The sequence below is a fragment of the Scyliorhinus torazame genome, chromosome 1 (assembly GCF_047496885.1).
Source record: "Scyliorhinus torazame isolate Kashiwa2021f chromosome 1, sScyTor2.1, whole genome shotgun sequence".
Classification (NCBI taxonomy): Eukaryota; Metazoa; Chordata; class Chondrichthyes; order Carcharhiniformes; family Scyliorhinidae; genus Scyliorhinus; species Scyliorhinus torazame.
The window spans coordinates 118,093,798-118,113,823 of NC_092707.1; the positions used below are offsets into that span (position 1 = coordinate 118,093,798).

A 20,026-nucleotide genomic window follows, 5' to 3' on the forward strand; every position below is an offset into this window, starting at 1 on the left:
GTATGATATAAAATGTAATACCAAACATAATTCTAACCCAAGTTTCATATTTTTGTTTTGTCTATTTTCTTCTAGGGCATGACATGTTGTCTCTGCTCTATAATTTCATGAACGAATGGCTCTATCAATTCAGCGCAGAAATGTTTTTCATTCCAAGGGTCAGTGAATTGTTTTAAGATGGAAATAAGAAAGATGTGAATTGACATTAGAATTGAACAAATTAAGCGCTGTTTATACAGCGGGAAGGAATTATTTGGAAAATTTGGAAGGTACCTGTGATGGGTGCTGGGAAAGAAATGCATTTCTGCAAATTTGTATCTCCTGCTTGTTTTAAACATGCTGATGAAATTATATTATCTCAAGTCGCGCTTAGGTTTTACATGTGATGGTGACAGCAGGCTTGACCGCTATGTTACATGCTGCTGATAACATGTTTACAATAGCTAGAGATTGTGTTCCAGAGGGCGTGATGATAATCTCGCTCTCGCCTCTCCACGAAGATTACCAATATAATAACATGCTTTCCAAGGAAACTGGTCTTGCTCATCCAATAGTTCAGCTGTTGAAGAGGATGCTTAAATAAATTAAAAGTACACATATGGATGTTAAGGGAGGATGAGAATAGGCTCAGGGAGACGCCCTGCTGTTAATGATTAAGGCTAACTTTAAATATCCGCCCCCCCCCCCCCCCCCCCCCCCCCCCCACACACACACACACACACACACACACACACACCTAGATTGGATTCTTCATTCAGTTTTACATCAGTTCAGTTTTGATTTTGATGGAGAGTAAAATCAGACAGGGTCTAAAATGGGTGTCCGTTCATCATCCCATCATGTGGGTTAGGTTGTAACTACCCCTTAACTTCCTGCATTCACATAAGAAATAGATACTTGGTACTGCAAGATTCCTTAGCAAAGAGAGTGTGTTCTTGATTGCCCTTGAGAAGATGGTAGTGAGCTGCCTTCTTGAACTGCTGAGGTCCATGTGGTGTAAATACACCCACTGTGCAGTGAGGGAAGGAATTCCAGGATTTTGACCCAGCGACAGTGGGGATATATTTCCAAGTCACGATGGTGAGTGACATGTAGGGCAACTTCCAGGTGATGTTCCCAAGTGTCTGCTGCCCTTATCCTTCTCGATGGTAGCAGTCATGGGTTTGGAAGGTGCTGCCTAAGGATGCTCAGTGAGTTCATGCAGTGCATCTTGTAGGTGGTGTACACAGGCTTTGCGGAGTCAGGAGGTGAGTTACTCGCCACAGGATTTCTAACCTTTGATCTTTTTTTGTAGCCACAGTATTTATATGGCTAGTCCAGTTCAGTTTCTGGTCAATGATAACCCCCAGGATGTTGAGAGTGGGCGATTCAGTGATGATAATGTCAAGGGTCTGTGGTTAGATGCTCTCTTGGTGAAGGTGGTAATTTCCTGGTATATTTGTGGTGCCAATGTTATTTGCGACATCAGCCCAAGTCTAGATATTATCCAAATCTTGCTGCATTGGACTGGGACTGCTTCAGTATCTGAGGCGTTGCAAATGTTGCTGAACATTGTGTAATCATCAGCGAACATCCCCAGTTCTGACCTTATGATGGATGGAAGGTGATTGATGAACAGCTGAAGAAGTGTGGGCCTAGGGTGCTAACCTTTCTAAAAATAAATTTAGAGTGCCCAATTCATTGTTTCCAATTAAGGGGCAATTTAGCATGGCCAATCCACATTCCTTGCACATCTTTGGGTTGTGGGGGCAAAACCCACGCAAACACTGGGAGAATGCAAACTCCACACGGACAGTGACCCAGAGCCGGGATGGAACCTGGGACCTCGGCGCCATGAGGCAGCAGTGCTAATCATTACTCCACCGTGCTGCCCTGCCTAGGACGCTAACCTGAGGAACTCCTGTTGTGACATCCTGGAATTGAGATGTTTGACCTCAAACCACAATCATCCTTTGTGCCAGGTATGACTCCAACCAGCAGTATTTTCCCATTGATTCCAGTTTTGCTAGGGCTCCTTGATGCCACACTTGGTCAAATGCGGTCTTGATATTAAGGGCAGTCACTTTCACCTTGCCTCTGGAGTTTAGCTCTTTTGTCCATGTTTGAATCAAAGCTGTGAGGTCAGGAGCTGAGGGACATTGATGTAACCCAAACTGAGCGTCTGAGCAGATTATTGCTGAAGAAGTGCTGCTTGATGGCACTGTTGATGATACCATCAATCACCTTTCTGATGCTAAAGAGTGGACTGATATGGCAGTAATTGGCCGGGTTGGATTTGTCCTGCTTTTTGTGTACAGGGCAATTTTCCACATTGCCGGGTAGATGCCAGTGTTGTAGATGTACTGGAATAGCTTGGTTGGAGAACGGCAAATTCTGGAGCAAGTCTACAGTACTATTGCCAGAATATTGTCTGGGCCCATTACCTTTGCAGTATCCAGTGCCATCAGAGCTGTTTCTAGATACCATGGGGACTGAATCAAAGTGGCTGAAGACTGGCATCTGTGATGCTGGGGACCCGAGATGGATCATCCACTTATTGCAAATGCACCAGCCTTGACTTTTGCACTGATGTGCTGGGCTCCTCCATCATTGAGGATGGGGATATTTGTGGAGTTGCCTCCTCCAGTGAGCTGTTTAATTCTCCACCACCATTCACGACTGGACATGACAGGGCTGCAGAATTAAGAACTGGTCCTTTGCTTGTGGAATTGCTTAGCTCTCTCACTTTCTGCTTATTTAGTTGGGTACACAAGTAGCTTCACCAGGTTGACTTTTTAGGTATGCCTAGTGTTGCTCCAGGCATGGCCTCCTGCAGTCTTCCAACCAGGTTGATCCCCTGGTTTGGTGACTGTTGTAGAGAGGGGGATATGCCAGGCCATTAGGTTACAGATTGTGGCTGAGTGCAATTCTGCTGCAGTTGAAGGCCTACAGTGCCTCATGGATGCCCAGTTTTGAGTTGCTAGATCTGTTCTGAATCTATCCCAGTTAGCAAGGTGGTTGTGCCACCCAACATGATGGAGGATATCCTCAATGCAAAAATGGGATTTTGTCTCCACAAGGACTGTGCATTGGTCACTTATACCGATAATGTCATGGATGGGTGCATCTGCAGCAGGCAGGTTGGTGAGGATGAAATATAAGAAATGGAGGGAGGAGCCCATTTGGCCCTTCGAGCCTGCTCCACCATTCATTGGCTGATCATCCAACTCAGTAGCGTAATCCCACTTTCCCCCCCTTAGACTTTGATCCCCTTAGTGCTATACCTAACTGAAGTCAAGTATATTTTTCCTTCATGTTTCCCTCACCAACCGCCGCAGACCAAGTCTTCCAGCTACATCCTTTAGGACTTGAACAACTCTGTGGTGCCTTTGCGATTAGGGAATTCAATATCGGCTGCAGCTGTGATTTGAAATCTTCTTGACCTAGCTGCTGCTTTGATCAACTTAACCATCAAAGGAGTTACCGGAATTCTAAATTTATTTTTTTAAATTCTGTTTTCAGTTTGGAGCATTTTGGCTGACCAAACAATTCAACCAGCCACAAAATCACTGTGGTGCTACTATTTGGTCCAAACTAGTATCAAATTTCAACAACAAGCTTACAACAGCTCATCAGGAATTTTTTATTTCTAATGCCTGTTAATATTTTTAAAGTTGCTATTCTAACTTGGTTTTCTTTTTTAGGAGATGAAAGTGATTTATTTGGATAGAGTTAATTATAAAATTCGATCAATCGGGTACGTATGGTAATTAACTTGAACAATTTGGTATATTAACCCATATACTTAACTGCTGGCAGGTTTAGAGAATTGGCCATCTCTGAGCCCAACTACTTACTCAGACCTTGTACACCTTCACTGAAATACCCATTTCCATTCCTCAGCCCCCAGCTTTAAATTGTATATTATAAGTTTTTACTGACTGGCAGAAAGCATTAATAAACCTGAGATTTATTCAAGTGATAAGTTCCTGTTGCAGTTCCATTATTAGTGAGAGAAGTGGGTTACGGTGGGGGGTTAGGTGGAGTTATGGACCTGTCTATAACAGCTTTGTGACCAGCTTGTGCAACAGAATTCTGAGACTAGGCTATCTTGCTCCTCAGCAAGAGAATGCAGGAGCAAACATACACAGTGGAAAATACCAAGAAGTTGAGATAGCATTTTGAGGTTCAGTTGGTTATTCATACTTTTGTATTCCAAGTTGCGATATTTTCAACAATAAGAAATTATCTTAATTGGTACAGCCATGAGAGCAGTTTTATTATTTTGAGCATAGCTTCAGTCTAAATCACTGCTGGAAAATTTTGATTGGACGAGAACCATTTAAAAAAATAATGTATCTGTTTAATTCAGGTACTTCAACCAGCTCTTTCATTAACGTTTACCCAGGTGTCTTTATTTATGAGGAGAACAAAGTAGGACACAGATCTAATGCAACACACTTTATTAAATATAGTTAACCCATAAATTACCCACTATACATACAAGAAACACTCCGGATTCAACTATACTACCCGTAAAGGTGGTTTGGTAAGCTGCAGATCCGATCCCTGAGTCCCTCTGGTTCCTCTTTGTAAAGGTGATTCTCGCTAGCTGTTCCTTGCTTGCTTCCTTCTGGTCTGATCAAGGTCACCTCACACCATGCTTCGAGTCTTTTGCTCCCAGTCTTTGCCCCTAGATGTCTGGAATACCTATTCGGTCCATCATGTCTGCACCAACCCTCTGCAAGAGCACCGCACCTAGACACAATTCCCCACCCTATCCCCAAATCCACACCTAGGGACAATTTAGCATAGCCAATTCACCTAACCTGCACATCTTTGGACTGTGGGAGGAAACCGGAGAACCTGGTGGAAACCCACACAGACACAGGAAGAGTGTGCAAATGTCACGCAGACAGTCGCCCAAGGTTGGAATCGAACCCGGGTCTCTGGCACTGTGAGGCAGCAGGGCTAACCACTGTGCCACCGTGCTGCCCCCGTATGCTCCCTAATGGGAGGTTTGGAATAAGAAAATTGTTTCTAAGTATGTTAATGCCCTGTAGCTCACCTAAAATCTGACCAACGGTGTTTTTTTTCTCTAAAAGGTGGGGAGAAGCGTTTGATATTGCCAAACATCCACAGGTAAGATTAGAACATTTCAGTTTTAACCACACATTTCCTCTTACTATTTCTAAGTTGAGGAATTACAAGCAAAATTGATCCAGCTATTTCTCTTTTACAGGGCACTGAAGTCAAAGCTATCACATACTCTGCAATGCAAATTCATGAGGACGAAAAACCTCAAATTTTTGTCATAATTGATATTTGATTTTTATTTAAATGTTTTGCAGGTTTTCTTGTGTATTTCAAAATATGTACAGTACAGAGTGTACCTTTATCTTTTTTATTGAAATGACACGTCACAGAATGTGTAAATAAGATGTGTCATTATCTGGAGGCTGTCTATTCTATTTATGTGTAATATGAATTCCTTTTGATATATTGAAAGAACTTGCAATGCCAGGAGGGAGTAGAAAATCTGGATTTTCTGTTGTTTTCTTCCTTTTTTGGTGAAATGTAATCAGAATGGGTGATTTTAGCAAATTGTACATGGGTATACTGTAATGAAGTGCCATATCCCATCCACTGAAAATGCTTCGCTGCAACAAATCAATCAACAGCAAATATGGTGGGGCATCTGGTTTTAAATTATCATAATTTTCACCTTTTCGAAATGGGTGAGAAAGTTTAATTTCCTTTGGCTGACAGGACTGGCATCGTCGATTGCGTGTTTGACAGACATGCTTGAAGATTGACTAAGCTGCAATTATTGTTGGTGAAGATGCACATTGAAGATGCGCATAGTGTGTTTTTATTAGATGTGAAACCTTTATGAAATGAAATACACCTGACAGTGAAGATGCACATAGTGTGTTTTTATTAGATGTGAAACCCTTATGAAATGAAATACACCTGACAGAGCGATCTCAATGTCACTCTCCAGTGAATCCTAAATTATTCCATTGGCGGTGCAAACTAACAGCAATGTGGTGCCCCAATGAAATGTATATTTCATGCTAATGGCAATGATTTGTGATTTTAATGATCACTATCAAAATTTATGTGCATTTAATATTAAATATAGGTTGAAACTTTAAAACCTTCTTCGTACAATGCACAAGGATTGATTTATCAATAAAGAAACCATTGGGGATGAAGGGGCAGTGTCATTAATTCTTTTATTCATCCAAAATTAAAATTGAGTTTTTTTCTTTAGAACACAGTTGCCAAAATTAACAACAAAAGCTCTTTGACACCAGCGGTTTACAATATAACTCTAATTTGAATTACTTCATACAACCTGCAAAGATTTGGCCTCTGCAATTGTGCTGACTAATCATTCGAGGCTTTAGAAATGTTTTTAAAGTTTTGATTTCAAATGTAAATAGAGTTATTAAAATATGTATGTAATGTAAAAATGATCTTGTTCGTTCATCTTTCTTCCTGCAAATTGTTTGTCATGTTTACTGACATGAATTAGTCCATTTCAAAGGTAGTCCATTATCCATCAGCGCTCTTGATATCCTAAGGCACTTTCTATTTTCTTTTAAGTGTATTTTATTACAAACATGCATCATAACAGGTTACAGCAAATAACTATCGCGGGAAACATACTTCCCAACAATCAACTATACAGTCTGACAGATTTTCCCCCTTTTTCGCCCTCTCCCTCCCCTCCCCCCACCCCCCTGCTACGAACAGCTCCTCAAACATGGTCACAAACATCGCCCACCTTTTCTCAAACCCCCTTGTTGAGCCCCTTAAATCATACTTTATCTTCTCCAACCGCAGGAAGTCGTACAGGTCACCCAACCAAGTCGCTACCCCAGGTGGCGATGCCGACCGCCACTCCAGCAACATTCGTCGCCGTGCAATCAGAGAGGCGAAGGCCACGACATTGGCCTTCCTCCTCTCCATGAGCTCCGGCTTCTCTGAAACTCCAAATATCGCCTCGTCCTCCACTACCCTGGCTAAGACCGTGAACGCTCCCGCCCATAATCTTCCCAATTTTTCACAACCCCAAAACATGTGCGTGTGATTCGCTGGCCCCCTATCCTGAGGCACAATGTAAAGGCACAATGTAAATACAAGCGTTTAATACTATCACCGATAGCACGTGACCACCTCTCGATATGTGAGTCCACAGGCAGGAAGGGAATGGATGACCACCAGGCAAAGCAAGAGGATTAGGCAGGCGTGGACTGCAATAGTTATAGGGAATTCAGTTGTAAGGGGAGCAAATAGGCGTTTCTGTGGCCACAAATGAGACTTCAGAGTAGTATATTGCCTCCCTGGTGCTCGGGTCAAAGATGTCTCCAAGTGGGGCTTAGCATGGTGGCGTAGTGTTTAGCACTGGGACTGCGGCGCTGAGGACCCGAGTTCAAACCCCAGCCCTGGGTCACTGTCCGTGTGGAGTTTGCACATTCTCCCTGTGTCTGTGTGGGTTTCGCCCCCGCAACCCAAAGATGTGCAGGGTAGGTGGATTGGCCACGCTAAATTGCCCCTTAATTGGAAAAAATGAATTGGGTATTCTAAATGTTTTTTTAAAAAGATGTCTCCAAGTGGCTGCAGGATGTTCTGGAGGGGGAGGGTAAACAGCCAGTGACCGTGGTGCAAACTATAGGTTTTAAAAAAGGGATGAAGTCCTAAATGCAGAACATAGTAAGTAAGTTGAAAGGTAGGACCTCAAAGGTAATGATGTCAGGATTAATACAAGTGCTAGTCAGAGTAGAAATAGCAGGATATATCAGATGAAGACGTGGCTGAAGAGATGGTGTGAGGGTTTCAGATTCCTGGGGCATTGAGACCAGTTCTGAGGGAGGTGGAACCAAAACAAGCAGGACAGGTTACACCAGGGCAGGACCGGGGCTAACCGAGGCAGTGTTTGCTAAAATGGGGAAGGTGTAAACTAAAATAAAAGGATGAAAACCAAAATGGTAGGGGGATGGGAACCTATGCAAGTAGAAGAGGAGAAATCAAGGATAAGAACAAAAGACGGGTATAAGAAAAGTGATGGGCAGAGATGAAACAGGGCCGCAGTGAAAAATAGCAGGAACGGGACAAGACAAGCCTTAAGGTACGAAGATGTTATTGAGTTGGATGATCAGAATGAATGGTGGGAGCAGGCTTGAAAGGCCAAATGGCTGCCTCCTCTTATTTTCAATTGATTTTTAGTTGAAAGAAAATATTGTTCTGCATCAGTCAGTTACAAGGAAGTGAGATGGATTTGGAACTGGGGCATGGAGCTTGCAGGAGTGGCTGAAGATTATAAGGATTTTCCTGCAGGCTTCAGATCACTGTTGTCAGGTTGAAATAGGAGGTCAGATGCCCGCACTGTGAAGGGAACAGGCACTCACTGGTGATTTGTCCCGGATTAATTTAATAATGGCCAGAGGGGAGGCTCATCTTTCAATAAGGTAAGTCAAGTGGGCTCTATATTGGAGGCCAATCTTTTTTATTCATTTACGGGATGTGAGCGTCGTGGTTAGCCCAGCATTTATTGCCCAGCCCTAACTGCTCTTCAGAAGGTGGTGGTGAGTTACCTTCTTGAACCAATGCAGTCCTTCAGGTGTAGGTACACCCACTGTGCTGTTAGGGAGGGAGTTCCAGATGTTGCCCGAGCGTCAGCGAAGGAATGGCGATATATTTCCAAGTCAGGGTGGTGAGTGACTTGGGGGGATCCTCTAGTTAGTGGGGTTCCCAGATATCTGCTGCCCTTGTTCTTCTGGATGGTAGTGGTCGTGGGTTTGGAAGGTGCTGTTTGAGGAACCTTGGTGAGTGACTGCGGTACATCTTGTAATTGCTGCATGGTTCACCTGTGGTGGAGGGTTTTAATGTCTGTAGAAGGGGAAGCAACCAAGCCGGCTGCTTTGTCCTGGATGGTGTCGAGCTTCTTGTGTGTTGTTGGAGCTGCACTCATCCAGGCAAGTGGTGAGCATTCCATTACACCCCTGACTTGTGCCTTGTAGATTGTGGACAGGCTTTGGCGGGCCAGGAGGTGAGTTACTCACCATTGGATTCCACCCTTTAACCTGCCCTAGTAGCCACAGTATTAATGTGGCTAGTCCAATTCAGTTTCTGATCAATGGTTAGCCCCTGGGTGTTGATTGTGGGAGATTCAGCGATGGTAATGTCATTAAATGTCATGGGGTGGTGGTTAGATCCTGTCTCTGTAGATACTGTCATTGCCTGGCATTTGTGTGCTGCGAATGTAACTTGCCATTTGTCAGCCCAAGGCTGGATATTGTCCGGATCTTGCTGCATTGGGACATGGGCCGCATCATTATCTGAGAAGTCTCGAATGGTGCTGAACATTGTGCAGTCATCCGCAAACATCCCCACTTCTGACCTTATGATAGAAGGGAGGTCATTGATGAAGCAGCTGAAGATGGTTGGGCCTAGGATGCTACCCTGAGGAACTAATTGTACAAGCATCTGAAAGAAAGATGGCGCCGGAACGAGGCGACTTCTTGCAAGCTGTGCCCAGCATACCCTCTAATTCTATCTTTTACTCTCATTCTATGCTTCTAAAACTTCATTCTAACTCTTTTAAACTCTCTAACAGTGTTCTTATTCAATTACTTACAGATTTAGACATTATATTCTGCAGTCCCTCCTTCCTTCCCTATGTACGGTATGCATTGTTTGTACAGCATGCAAGAAACAATACTTTTCACTGTATACTAATACATGTGACAGTAATAAATCAAATCACATCAAATCCTGCAGTAATGTCCTGGAGCTGAGATGATTAACCTCCAACTACCACAACCATCTTTCCTTGTGCCAGGTATGACTCCAACCAACAGTTTTCCCCCTGATTCCCATTGATGCCATACTCTGTCAAATGCTGCCTTGGTGTCAAAGGCAGTCACTCTCCCCTCACCTCTGGCATTCAGCTCTTTTGTCCAGGTTTGAACAAAGGCTGTAATGAGGTCAGGAGCTGAGTGACCCTAGCGGAACCCAAACTGAGTGTCCACGAGCAGGATATTGCTGCTTAAGTGCCGCTTGATAGCACTGTCGATGACTCCTTCCATCACCTTGATGGACAGTAGACTGATAGGGTGGTAATTGGCTGGGTTGGATTTGTCCTGTTTCTTGTGTAGAGGACACAGCTAGGCAATTTTCCACATGGGCGGGTAGATGCCAGTGTTGTCGCTGTACTGGAATAACTTGGCTAGGGGTGCGGCAAGTTCTGGAGCACAAGTCTTCAGTACTATTGCCGTGATATTGTCAGAGCCCATAGCCTTTGCAGTATCCAGGGCCTTCAGCTGTTTCTTGATGTCACGTGGAGTGAATCGTATCGGCTGAAGACTGACATCTGTGGTGTTGGGGACCTCCGGAGGAGACAGAGATAGATCATCCACTCGGCACTTCTGGCTGAAGATTGTTGCAATTGCCTCCGCATTGTCTTTTGCACATAAGTGCTGGGCTCCTCCATCATTGAGGATGGAGATATTTGTGGAGCCTCCAGTGAGTTGTTTAATTGTCTACCACCATTCATGGCTGGATGTGGCAGGACTACAGAGCTTCGATCTGATGCGTTTGTTGTGGAATCGCTTAGCTCTGTCTATTACTTGCTGCTTATGCTGTTTGACACACAAGTAGTCCTGGGTTGTATCTTCACCAGGTTGACACCTCATTTTCCGGTATGCCTAATGTTGCTCCTGGCGTGATCTCCACGCTTCATTGAACCAGGGTTGATCCCCTGGCTTAGCGGTAATGGTAGAATGGGGAATATGCCTGGCCATGAGGTTGCAGATTGTGGTTGAGTCCAATTCTGCTGCTACTGATAGTCCACAGTGCCTCACGGATGCCCAGTCTTGAGTTGCTAGATCTGTTCGAAGTCGGTGGAAATGCCACACAACACGATGGAAGGAATCTTCAATCTGAAGATGGGACTTTGTCTCCACAAGGACTGTGCGGTGGTCACTTATCTAGCAGGCAGATTGGTGAGGATGAGGTCAAGTATATTTTTCCCTCTTGTTGGTTCCCTCACCACCTGCTGCAGTCCCAGTCTAGCAGCTACGTCCTTTACAACCCGGCAATCTCGGTCTGTGGTGGTACTACTGAGCCACTCTTGGTGATGGACATTGAAATCCCCACCCAGACCATATTCTGCACCCTTGCCTCCCTCAGTGCTTCCTCCAAGTGGTGTTCAACATGGAGGAGTACTGATTCATCAGCTGATGGTGGTTGGTACATGGTAATCAGCAGGAGGTTTCCTTGCCCATGTTTAACCTGAAGCCTTGAGACTTCATGGGGTCCAGAGTCGATGTTGACGACTCCCAGGGCAACTCCCCCCTGACTGTATACAACTGTGCTGCCACCTCTGCTGGATCTGTCCTGCCAGTGAGACAGGACATACCCAGGAATGGTGATGGTGGTGTCTGGGACATTGTCTGTAAGGTATGATTCTGTGAGTATGACGATGGGCTGTTAACTAGTCTGTGAGACAGCTCTCCCAACTTTGGTAGACGGGGCTGGGTTTCCGTTGTTGTTTCCGGTGCCTGGTCTGATGCCGGGTGGTCCGTCCGGTTTTGTTCCTTTTTTTGTGTTTTCATAGCGATTGAATACAACTGGGTGGATTGCGAGGCAATTTCAGAGGGCATTTAAGAGTCAACCACACTGCTGTTTTTATCATAGAATTTACAGTGCAGAAGGAGTCCGCACCAGCCCCCTGAAAGAGCACCCTACCCAACCGCACACCTCCACCCTATCCCCATAACCCAACCCAACACTAAGTGCAATTTTGAAATGAAATGAAAATTGCTTATTGTCACAAGTAGGCTTCAAATGAAGTTACTGTGAAAAGTCCCTAGTTCGCCACATTCCGGCGCCTGTTCGGGAAGGCTGGTGCGGGAATTGAACCGTGCTGCTGGCTGCCTTCGTCTACTATCAAAGCCAGCGATTTAGCCCTGTGCTAAACAGCCCCTAATTTTGGACACGAGGGGCAATTTAGCATAGCCAATCCACCTAAGCCGCACATCTTTGGACAATGGGAGGAAACCGGAGCACCCGGCGGAAACCCACGCACACACGGGGAGAATGTGCAGACTCCGCACAGACAGTGACCCAAGCCGGAATCGAACCTGGGACCCTGGAGCTGTGAAGCAATTGTGCTATCCACAATGCTACCGTGCTGCCCTATGAACCAGACAATTAGTGAACCAGATGGGTTTTTATGACAATCAACATTGGTTTTATGGTCATCATTAGACTTTTAATTCTAGATATTTTATTGAGTTTAAATTCCATCACCTACCGTTATGGGATTCGAACCCGGGTCCCCAGATCATTATCCTGGGACTCTGGTTTACTAGTCCAGCGACAAAACCACTATGCCACTGTTTGATTGAAAGCAGCAATGGAATGCCAAGTGAGGGAGAAGGCACCCCAAAATGGAGGTGCCTCTAACATTTTCCCATTAAAAATAAAAGGCCACTGCAGTTAGCCCACAGCAGGGGGGCGGGATTGAGAAACCACTCCATAAGGCAGCCTGCAGCTGCTGCTGGCCCAGGCAGGCAGAAACTCTAATCCTGCAGTGGCCCATGGTCTGCTGTTAGAAAGTCACATCCAGGCAACCAACATATCCCCACCGCCCCCGCAGACCTGGAGGACAAGTGGAAAATCCCAATCAGCATATAACAACCCAACCCTAATTCGTATGTATGTATGTAATAGGCTTTAATCATAGAATTTACAGTGCAGAAGGAGGCCATTCGGCCCATCGAGTCTGCACCGGCTCTTGGAAAGAGCACCCTACCCAAGGTCAACACTTCCACCCTATCCCCATAACCCAGTAACCCCACCCAACACTAAGGGCAATTTATCACGGCCAATCCACCTAACCTGCAAGTCTTTGGACTATGGGAGGAAACCCACGCACACACGGGGAGGACGTGCAGACTCCGCACAGACAGTGACCCAAGCCGGGAATCGAACCTGGGACCCTGGAGCTGTGAAGCAATTGTGCTATCCACAATGCTACCGTGTTGCGTGATGTAATAGGTCTTAATGGGTTTTGAAACTGTTCAATTGGCTACCCACCACTTGTGGGCAGGTAGCACTGCTAGCTTCCCCCACAATCCCATATCTGGGAGAATGGTTCAGGAATGGCATGGATTTGGGGAACCGACATGCTGTCTGCGGCACAAAGTTCTCACCTGCTCATTTGTTCCCACTCCCATGAGGGAATAAAAATCCAGCCCAATGTCTTTGGTCTTTGCAGTACTTAATTATTCAGCGATAGCATATTTTCTTCAGTATAGAGATAAGCTTCAGAGTTTATGACACCAGTAAATGGGAGAAATGTGTATGTAAATATAAAGCAATTCCTTTAACAGCCTAGAGATGGCAGTAGTATTCCAGGAATATGTGCCTGATTCGTCAGCAAGATGATTGCAGAAATCGGCTTATTATAAAATGGTTACAGCACAGAAGGAGGCCATTCAGCCCATTGTGTCTGTGATGGATTTCTGCAGAACAACTCTGCTCTCCCACTTTTCCTATAATGCTGCAAGATTATTTCCCCCTTGGGTGCTGAATCTGCATCAGGCTTTGCATTCCAGATTAGGACATTAAGCTTTTCCTCCTATTGGCAAAATAATCAATCACCTTAAATCAGTATCCTCTGATTCTCAACCTTACTTCAAATGGGAACAGCATCTCTAAATATGGACTCTGTCCAAACCCCTCCTGGGATGACACACCCAGATTTCCCAGTCTATCAAGATAACTGAAGTTCCATCAGCATTTATGATTTTATTAGCTTTTCTTAAATGAAATATGTTAAATATACTGCAGAAACATTTAAATTTATAACAGCTATATTTTGTATTTTTACAAACTGGTTTGCAATTTTTGACTACATCAGCACCTATGGAATTTGAACACAGTCTGTAACATAGGAAATTATTCCAAGGTGCTTGTCAAGAACATAATGAGATCAAGGTTGACACCAAGTCAAAGATGTTGGGACAAATTACCCTAAATGTGGTAAATGACATGAGTTTTAAGATAGATTGTATAGTTGTATAGGAGGGGATAGAGATGGAGAGGTTTGGGATTGGAATCCCAGAGCTGGGGCCTGTCTAGATGGCCGAAGACAAGACTACCAATCATGGGTGTGCTCAAGACAGTAGTAGGTGGGAGGAAGAGTTCTTGGAGGTTTGTCAGGCTTGAGGAGGCTGAAACATTTGAGGTGCAAACCAATGCAGGGTTTGAGTGCTAGAATGAGAATTTTAAAATTGGGAGGAACCCAGTAAAAGTTGGGATGACGTCATATGGGATCAAAATTGGAATGAAGGAAGGATATTGAGACCAAGTCAAAGATGTTGGGATAAATTATCCTAAATAGGGTGAAAGACATAAGTTTTAAGATAGATTGTAAAGGAGGAGATAGGGAGATGATATCATTCTTAGAAACTAAACTACTGGTAGTAATGATAGAGAGGGGCTTTTTGTTGAGAGGTGGAGTCTGAGTCTACCTTCAAATATAATCTGAAGTAGAATTAAGTATTGGATTTAATGTAGTATGTGGTATATTTGAGTTGGTCAAGCCAGATCAGAGAGAATATAGCAAAACCAGTCATGTGGGGCATGTGTCCTGTACACAAGAAACGGCAAGTCCAACCCAGCCAATTACTGCCCTATCAGTCTACTCTCCATCATCAGCAAAGTGATGAAAGGAGCTATCAACAGTACTATCAAGCGGCACTTACTCAGCAATAACCTGCTCATGGATGCTCAGTTTGGGTTTTGCCAAGGTCACTCAGCTCCTGAATTCATTACAGCCTTGGTTCAAACATGGACAAAAGAGCTGAATGCCAGAGGTGAGGTGAGAGTGACTGTCCTCGACATCAAGGCAGCATTTGACCGAGTATGGCATCAAGGAGCCCTAGCTAAACTGGAGTCAATGGAAATCAAGGTGGAAACTCTGTGCTGGTTGGAATCATACCAGGCACAAGGGAAAGTGGTTGTGGTGGTTGGAGGTCAATCATCTCAGCTCAGGGACATCACTGCAGGAGTTTCTCAGGGTACTGTCCTAGGCCAAACCATCTTCAGTTGCTTCATCAATGACTTCCCTTCCATTATAAGGTCAAAAGTGGGAATCTTTGCAGGTGATTGCACAATGTTCAGCACCATTCGCGTCCCCTCAGATAATGAAGCAGTCCATGTACAAATGCAGTAAGGCCTACACAATATCCAGTCTTGGGCTGACAAGTGGTAAGTTACATTTGTGCCACACAAATGCCAGGCAATGACCATCTCTACAAGAGACGATTTAACTACCGCCCATTGGCATTCAATGGCATTACCATCGCTGAATTCCCCACAATCAACATCCTGGGGGTTACCATTGATCAGAAACTGAACTAGACTAGCCACATTAATACTGTGGCTACCAGGGTAGGTTAAAGGTTAGGGATCCTATGGCGAGAAACTCACCTCCTGACCCCCCAAAGCCTGTCCATCATCTACAAGGCGGTCAGGAGTATAATTGAATACTCTCTGCTTGCCTGGATGAGTGCAGCTCCAACAACACTCAAGAATCTCGACACCATCCAGGACAATGCAGCCTGCTTGATTGCTCCCCTTCCACAAACATTCAAACCGTCCACCACTGATGAACAGTGGCAGCCGTGTGTACCATCTACAAGATGCACTGCCGTAACTCACCAAGGTTCCTGAGACAGCACCTTCCAAACCCACGACCGCTATCATCTAGAAAGACAAAAATAGCAGATACCTGGGAACCCCACCAACTAGAGGTTCCCCTCCAAGTCACTCACCACCCTGACTTGGAAACATATCACGATTCCTTCAAAGTCACTGGGGCAACATCCTGAAACTTTCTCCCTAACAATACAGTGGGTGTACCCACACCTGAAGGACTGCAGTGGAACAAGAAGGCAATTCACCACGACTTTCTGAAGGGCAACTCGGGATGGGCAATAAATGTTGGCCTAACCAGCGATGCCCATATCCTATAAATGAATTGTAAAAAAATACATGCCAGTCTTTTGAACCATGAGGGTATGGAGTTTGCAATTGTACTAAGGAAACAGGCTGATGGACTTGGTGTACCAGTGAGTCCGAGATATCTACGCTCCTCTAATTCTCTCAAGAGGCCCTGATTTTAATTGCTCCACCATTGGTGACTGTACTTTCAGCTTCTGAAGCCCTAAACTCTGGAATTCCTTCCTTAAACCCCTCTGTTTTTCCTCCTAAAACCTGCCTCTTTGACCAAGCTTTTGGCCATCTGCCTTCATATCTCCTCACAAGGCTCAGTGTCATATTTTATTAACTTTCACGTGAAGTGTGTTTCATTATGTTGAAGACACTAAGTTGTTGTCAAGGGCTTGAAGGATTAAACCAAAGGAGTTATTAGCAAGATGGAATGAGTCAGTGAAATATCCTATGCAACCATAGAATCCCTACAGTGCAGAAGAAGGCCCATCAAGTCTGAACCGATCCTCCAAAAGTGCACCCTTGCTAGACCCATTCCTCTGCCGTATTCCTGCAGCCCTGCGGATTGATCATGGCCAATCCACCTAACCTGCACATTTTAGGACACTAAAGGGCAATTTATTATGGTCTTTTATGCAAAACTTAATTCACATTCTGATCACTTTCACTCCCCCACCCTTTCCCAGCACCCTGCAAATTTCACTAATTCAGGTGCATTTCAATTCTCTTTCGAAAGCCGCAATCTGAACCTGCCTTCAGCACCATTCCAGGCCGTATGTTCTAGATTAGTATTTTTCAAACTTTTTTTCCGGGTATCCATTTTTACCAACCGGCCAACCTTCGGGACCCACGCCGGCCGACTGTCGCAACCCATGCTGGCTGACCAACCATTCGCAACCCACCATTTTCGCTTACCTTCTCACTTGTTTTGTCATTCAACGTTACATTTCTGTATAGGTTGTTTATCAGAGGCCCTGGAGCTCACACCACCACTGCTTTGTCCTGCTGTGGATTCTCCTGAGCCACTCTCTCCAGCAGGTTTAGTTGTGAGATCCTGGCCTGTTTGTGTCTCTGGAGCTCTCTTCCTTATTACAATACGATCCGTTTTACATTTTACTGTCCTGTTGCTTGTTTGCTGCTGACAAAATGGTGGAATCGCGCTCAGAGCATTTGACGTCAGTGTTTGGGGCTCGTGACTTGTTCTCTGCCATCGCTTCAGGTGAGAAGTCTGCATTGAATTTTTTTAAAATCTTCTGCTGGGTCAGTGTGCTGAAGTCAGGAGGAGGCGGTGTTTCTCGCTGGGCTCCCGGCATGCGCACTGATGAGCGGGCACGTATGCGCACATTTTGAAAGCCCGCCGCAGCCGTCATTTTTAAAGCCGGTCACAGCCGTCATTTTTAAAAGCCGCGATGGATGGCTCCGCAACCCTCCCCACACCCGCCCACGGCCCACCTGCATCGCGACCCTGACTTTGAAAATGATTGTTCTAGATCATATCCACGGACTACATCAGAAAGATTTTCCTCGTGTTACTTTTGATTCTTTTACCAATCACTTTAAATCTGTGCACTCTGGTTGTTACCCTTCTGGCACTGGGGTCAATTTGTCTATTTTCTCTGTGAAGACTCTTAATGACCTTTCCCAAAAACCTCTTACTTATACCTAATGCCGTGTTGAATTACATTAAACCTAGTTTGTAGGGTTTTTTCAAGACTTATTGCACTAACATGCTGGGAATGACATTTTTAAAAAACTAAGGTTCCACCGAGATTTGAACTCGGATCGCTGGATTCAGAGTCCAGAGTGCTAACCATTACACCATGGAACCGTACAGAAAATGGCAGCTTTCCACTATAACAGGGACCAACATTGCAGCGGATGTGTCATGGATCTGTTTTCAATGGTCGAAATGCAGCAAAATCGTAGGGTATGGAGGGCAAGGAGTTGCACCCACGGCCGGCTAACCCCCCCCCCCCCCCCCCGATCCTAGCCCGGGACCGGGGTCCGGAGCGCCCGAGGCCGCGGTACCTTCACCGGACACCGGCAGAACCACTGCCCCCTAGAGTTGGTGAGCCGAACTGAAGTTCAATGAGACCACAAGTGAGGGAGCGCTGGGAATAATTATAATACTCTGGGAGCGCAGGTATCGATAGTTTGGAAGTAGATCGATCAATTCTAATGCTCTGAGAACACAGGTATAAATGTTCTGGGAGCACAACTATTAATAAGGTCATTGAGCCCAGGAAGTGAACAATCGCAACCACAATCAATAATGCTGGAAAACCTGGGCATTTTTAATAAGACTGAAACGTTATTATTCCATCATCTCATCTGCCCTCTACCCTATCCCAGACCGACCCTTTTGTTCTTCCCACTTTTGTCAGCATAAAACCCATAACACTTCTACCTCCCTTCAGTTCCGAAGAAGTCATTTTCAACTCAAAGCACTAACTCTGAAACTATTTCCACTGGTTGGTGAGGCTAGAACCAGGTTGCACAATCTAAAATTTAGGTTGAAAGACTTTTGTTAGCCAGGTCTGTCAGGGTACATGGAGCAAAAGAGAGAGAGGGAGTTATGTTTCAGATCTCAATTAATGGCAGAACTAGCTTGAACGGCAAAAAGACTAAATAAATGCAATATTTTCTTGAACTGTTACCTAAAGTTGGATCTCATGTCATGAAGTTGAATTGTTGATGTGGCTGGAAGTTTGACTGAACTTGAGACAAAGTTGAGGCAGGATTAGGGAAAATTCTAATTGGCAGTGATGTCCCACTGAACTCTGTGTAGTGCTCCCAAATACTCAATTACTGACCTAGCTGGTGGGATAGAAAGCCACATATCCAAATTTGCCATTAAAGAATTTTTAAAAAATCTTTTGTGGAATGTGTGTGTCACTGGCAAGGACAGAATTTGTTGCTAATCTCTTAGTGTCCTTGAGAAGGTGGTGGTGAGGCACCTTCTTGAACCTCTGCAGTCCACGTGGTGTAGGTACATCCACAGTGTTGTTACGAAGGGATTTTGACCCAGCGACAATGAAGGAACGAGGATGTAGTTCAATGAAGGAACGGTGATGTAGTTCCAAGTCAGAATGGTGTGTGACATGGGGGGGAAGTTGCGGTGGGGGTGTTTCCATGCATCTGCTGATCTTCTTCTAAGTATTAGAGGTCGTATGTTGAGAAGGAGCCTTGGTAAGTTCCTCGGTGAATGCATATTGTAGATTGTATATACTGCTGCTACTGTGCATCACGGGTGAATGTTGAAGGTGGTGGATGGGGTGCTAATTGAATGGGCTGCTTTGGCCTGGATGGAGTTGAGATTCTAGAGTGTTGTTGGAGCTGCACTCATCCAGGCAGGCGGAGACTATTACAATGCACTCCTGACCTGTGCCTTGAAGATAGTGGACAGGCTTCAAGAAGTCAAGAGCTGAGTTACCTGCTGCAAAATTCCTAGCCTCTGACATGTTCTTGTAGCCACAGTATATATAGAGTCCAATTCAGTTTCTGGTCAGTGTTAACCCCAAAGATATTGATCGTAGGGATTTCAGCGATGGTAATGCCATTGAATGTCAAGAGGAGATGGTTCTATTCTCTTTTGGTCATTGCCTGGCACTCGTGTTACATTAATGTTATTTAGCACTTTACCCAATGTTGTCCAGGTCTTGTTATGAATTTGCAGGCACTGCTTCAGTACCTGAGGAGTAACAAATGGTACTGAATATTATGTAATCATCATCAAACATCCACACTTCTTATACTATGATGGAGGGAAGGTAATTGATGAAGGTGGTTGGGCCTAGGACACTCCCCTGAGGAATTCCTGGCATTCAGATGATTGACTTCCAACAACCACAACCATCTTCCTTTCTGTTTGGTATGACTCCGGATAATTTAACAGTCCATGTCCATATGCAATAATAACCTGGACAATATTGACACTTCAGCTGATAAGTGGCAAATAACATTTGCACCACACAAGTGCCAGGCAATGACCATATCCCCTTGATATTCAATGGCA

At 44.8% G+C, this 20,026-nt stretch overlaps 1 protein-coding gene and 1 non-coding gene across 3 annotated transcripts in view; one reads left to right on the forward strand and one right to left on the reverse strand.

Moving 5' to 3' along the window:
• zbtb8os (zinc finger and BTB domain containing 8 opposite strand) overlaps window positions 1–6,458 on the forward strand; it is a 47,360-nt gene extending 40,902 nt beyond the window's left edge. Inside the window, exons 4-7 of one of the 2 annotated variants that reach the window (XM_072500426.1) lie at window positions 76–158; window positions 3,684–3,736; window positions 5,085–5,121; window positions 5,205–6,458. In XM_072500426.1, the coding sequence (XP_072356527.1) occupies window positions 76–158; window positions 3,684–3,736; window positions 5,085–5,121; window positions 5,205–5,297 (266 nt within the window). In that variant the 3' untranslated portion in view covers window positions 5,298–6,458. The remainder of the gene's footprint in view (window positions 1–75; window positions 159–3,683; window positions 3,737–5,084; window positions 5,122–5,204) is intronic. The other variant, XM_072500431.1, reaches the window with a different exon arrangement.
• Window positions 6,459–17,767: 11,309 nt separating this feature from the next.
• Window positions 17,768–17,839, reverse strand: trnaq-cug (transfer RNA glutamine (anticodon CUG)). Its single transcript has one exon. It is a non-coding gene; the product is annotated as a tRNA-Gln (tRNA).
• Window positions 17,840–20,026: the final 2,187 nt, after the last annotated feature.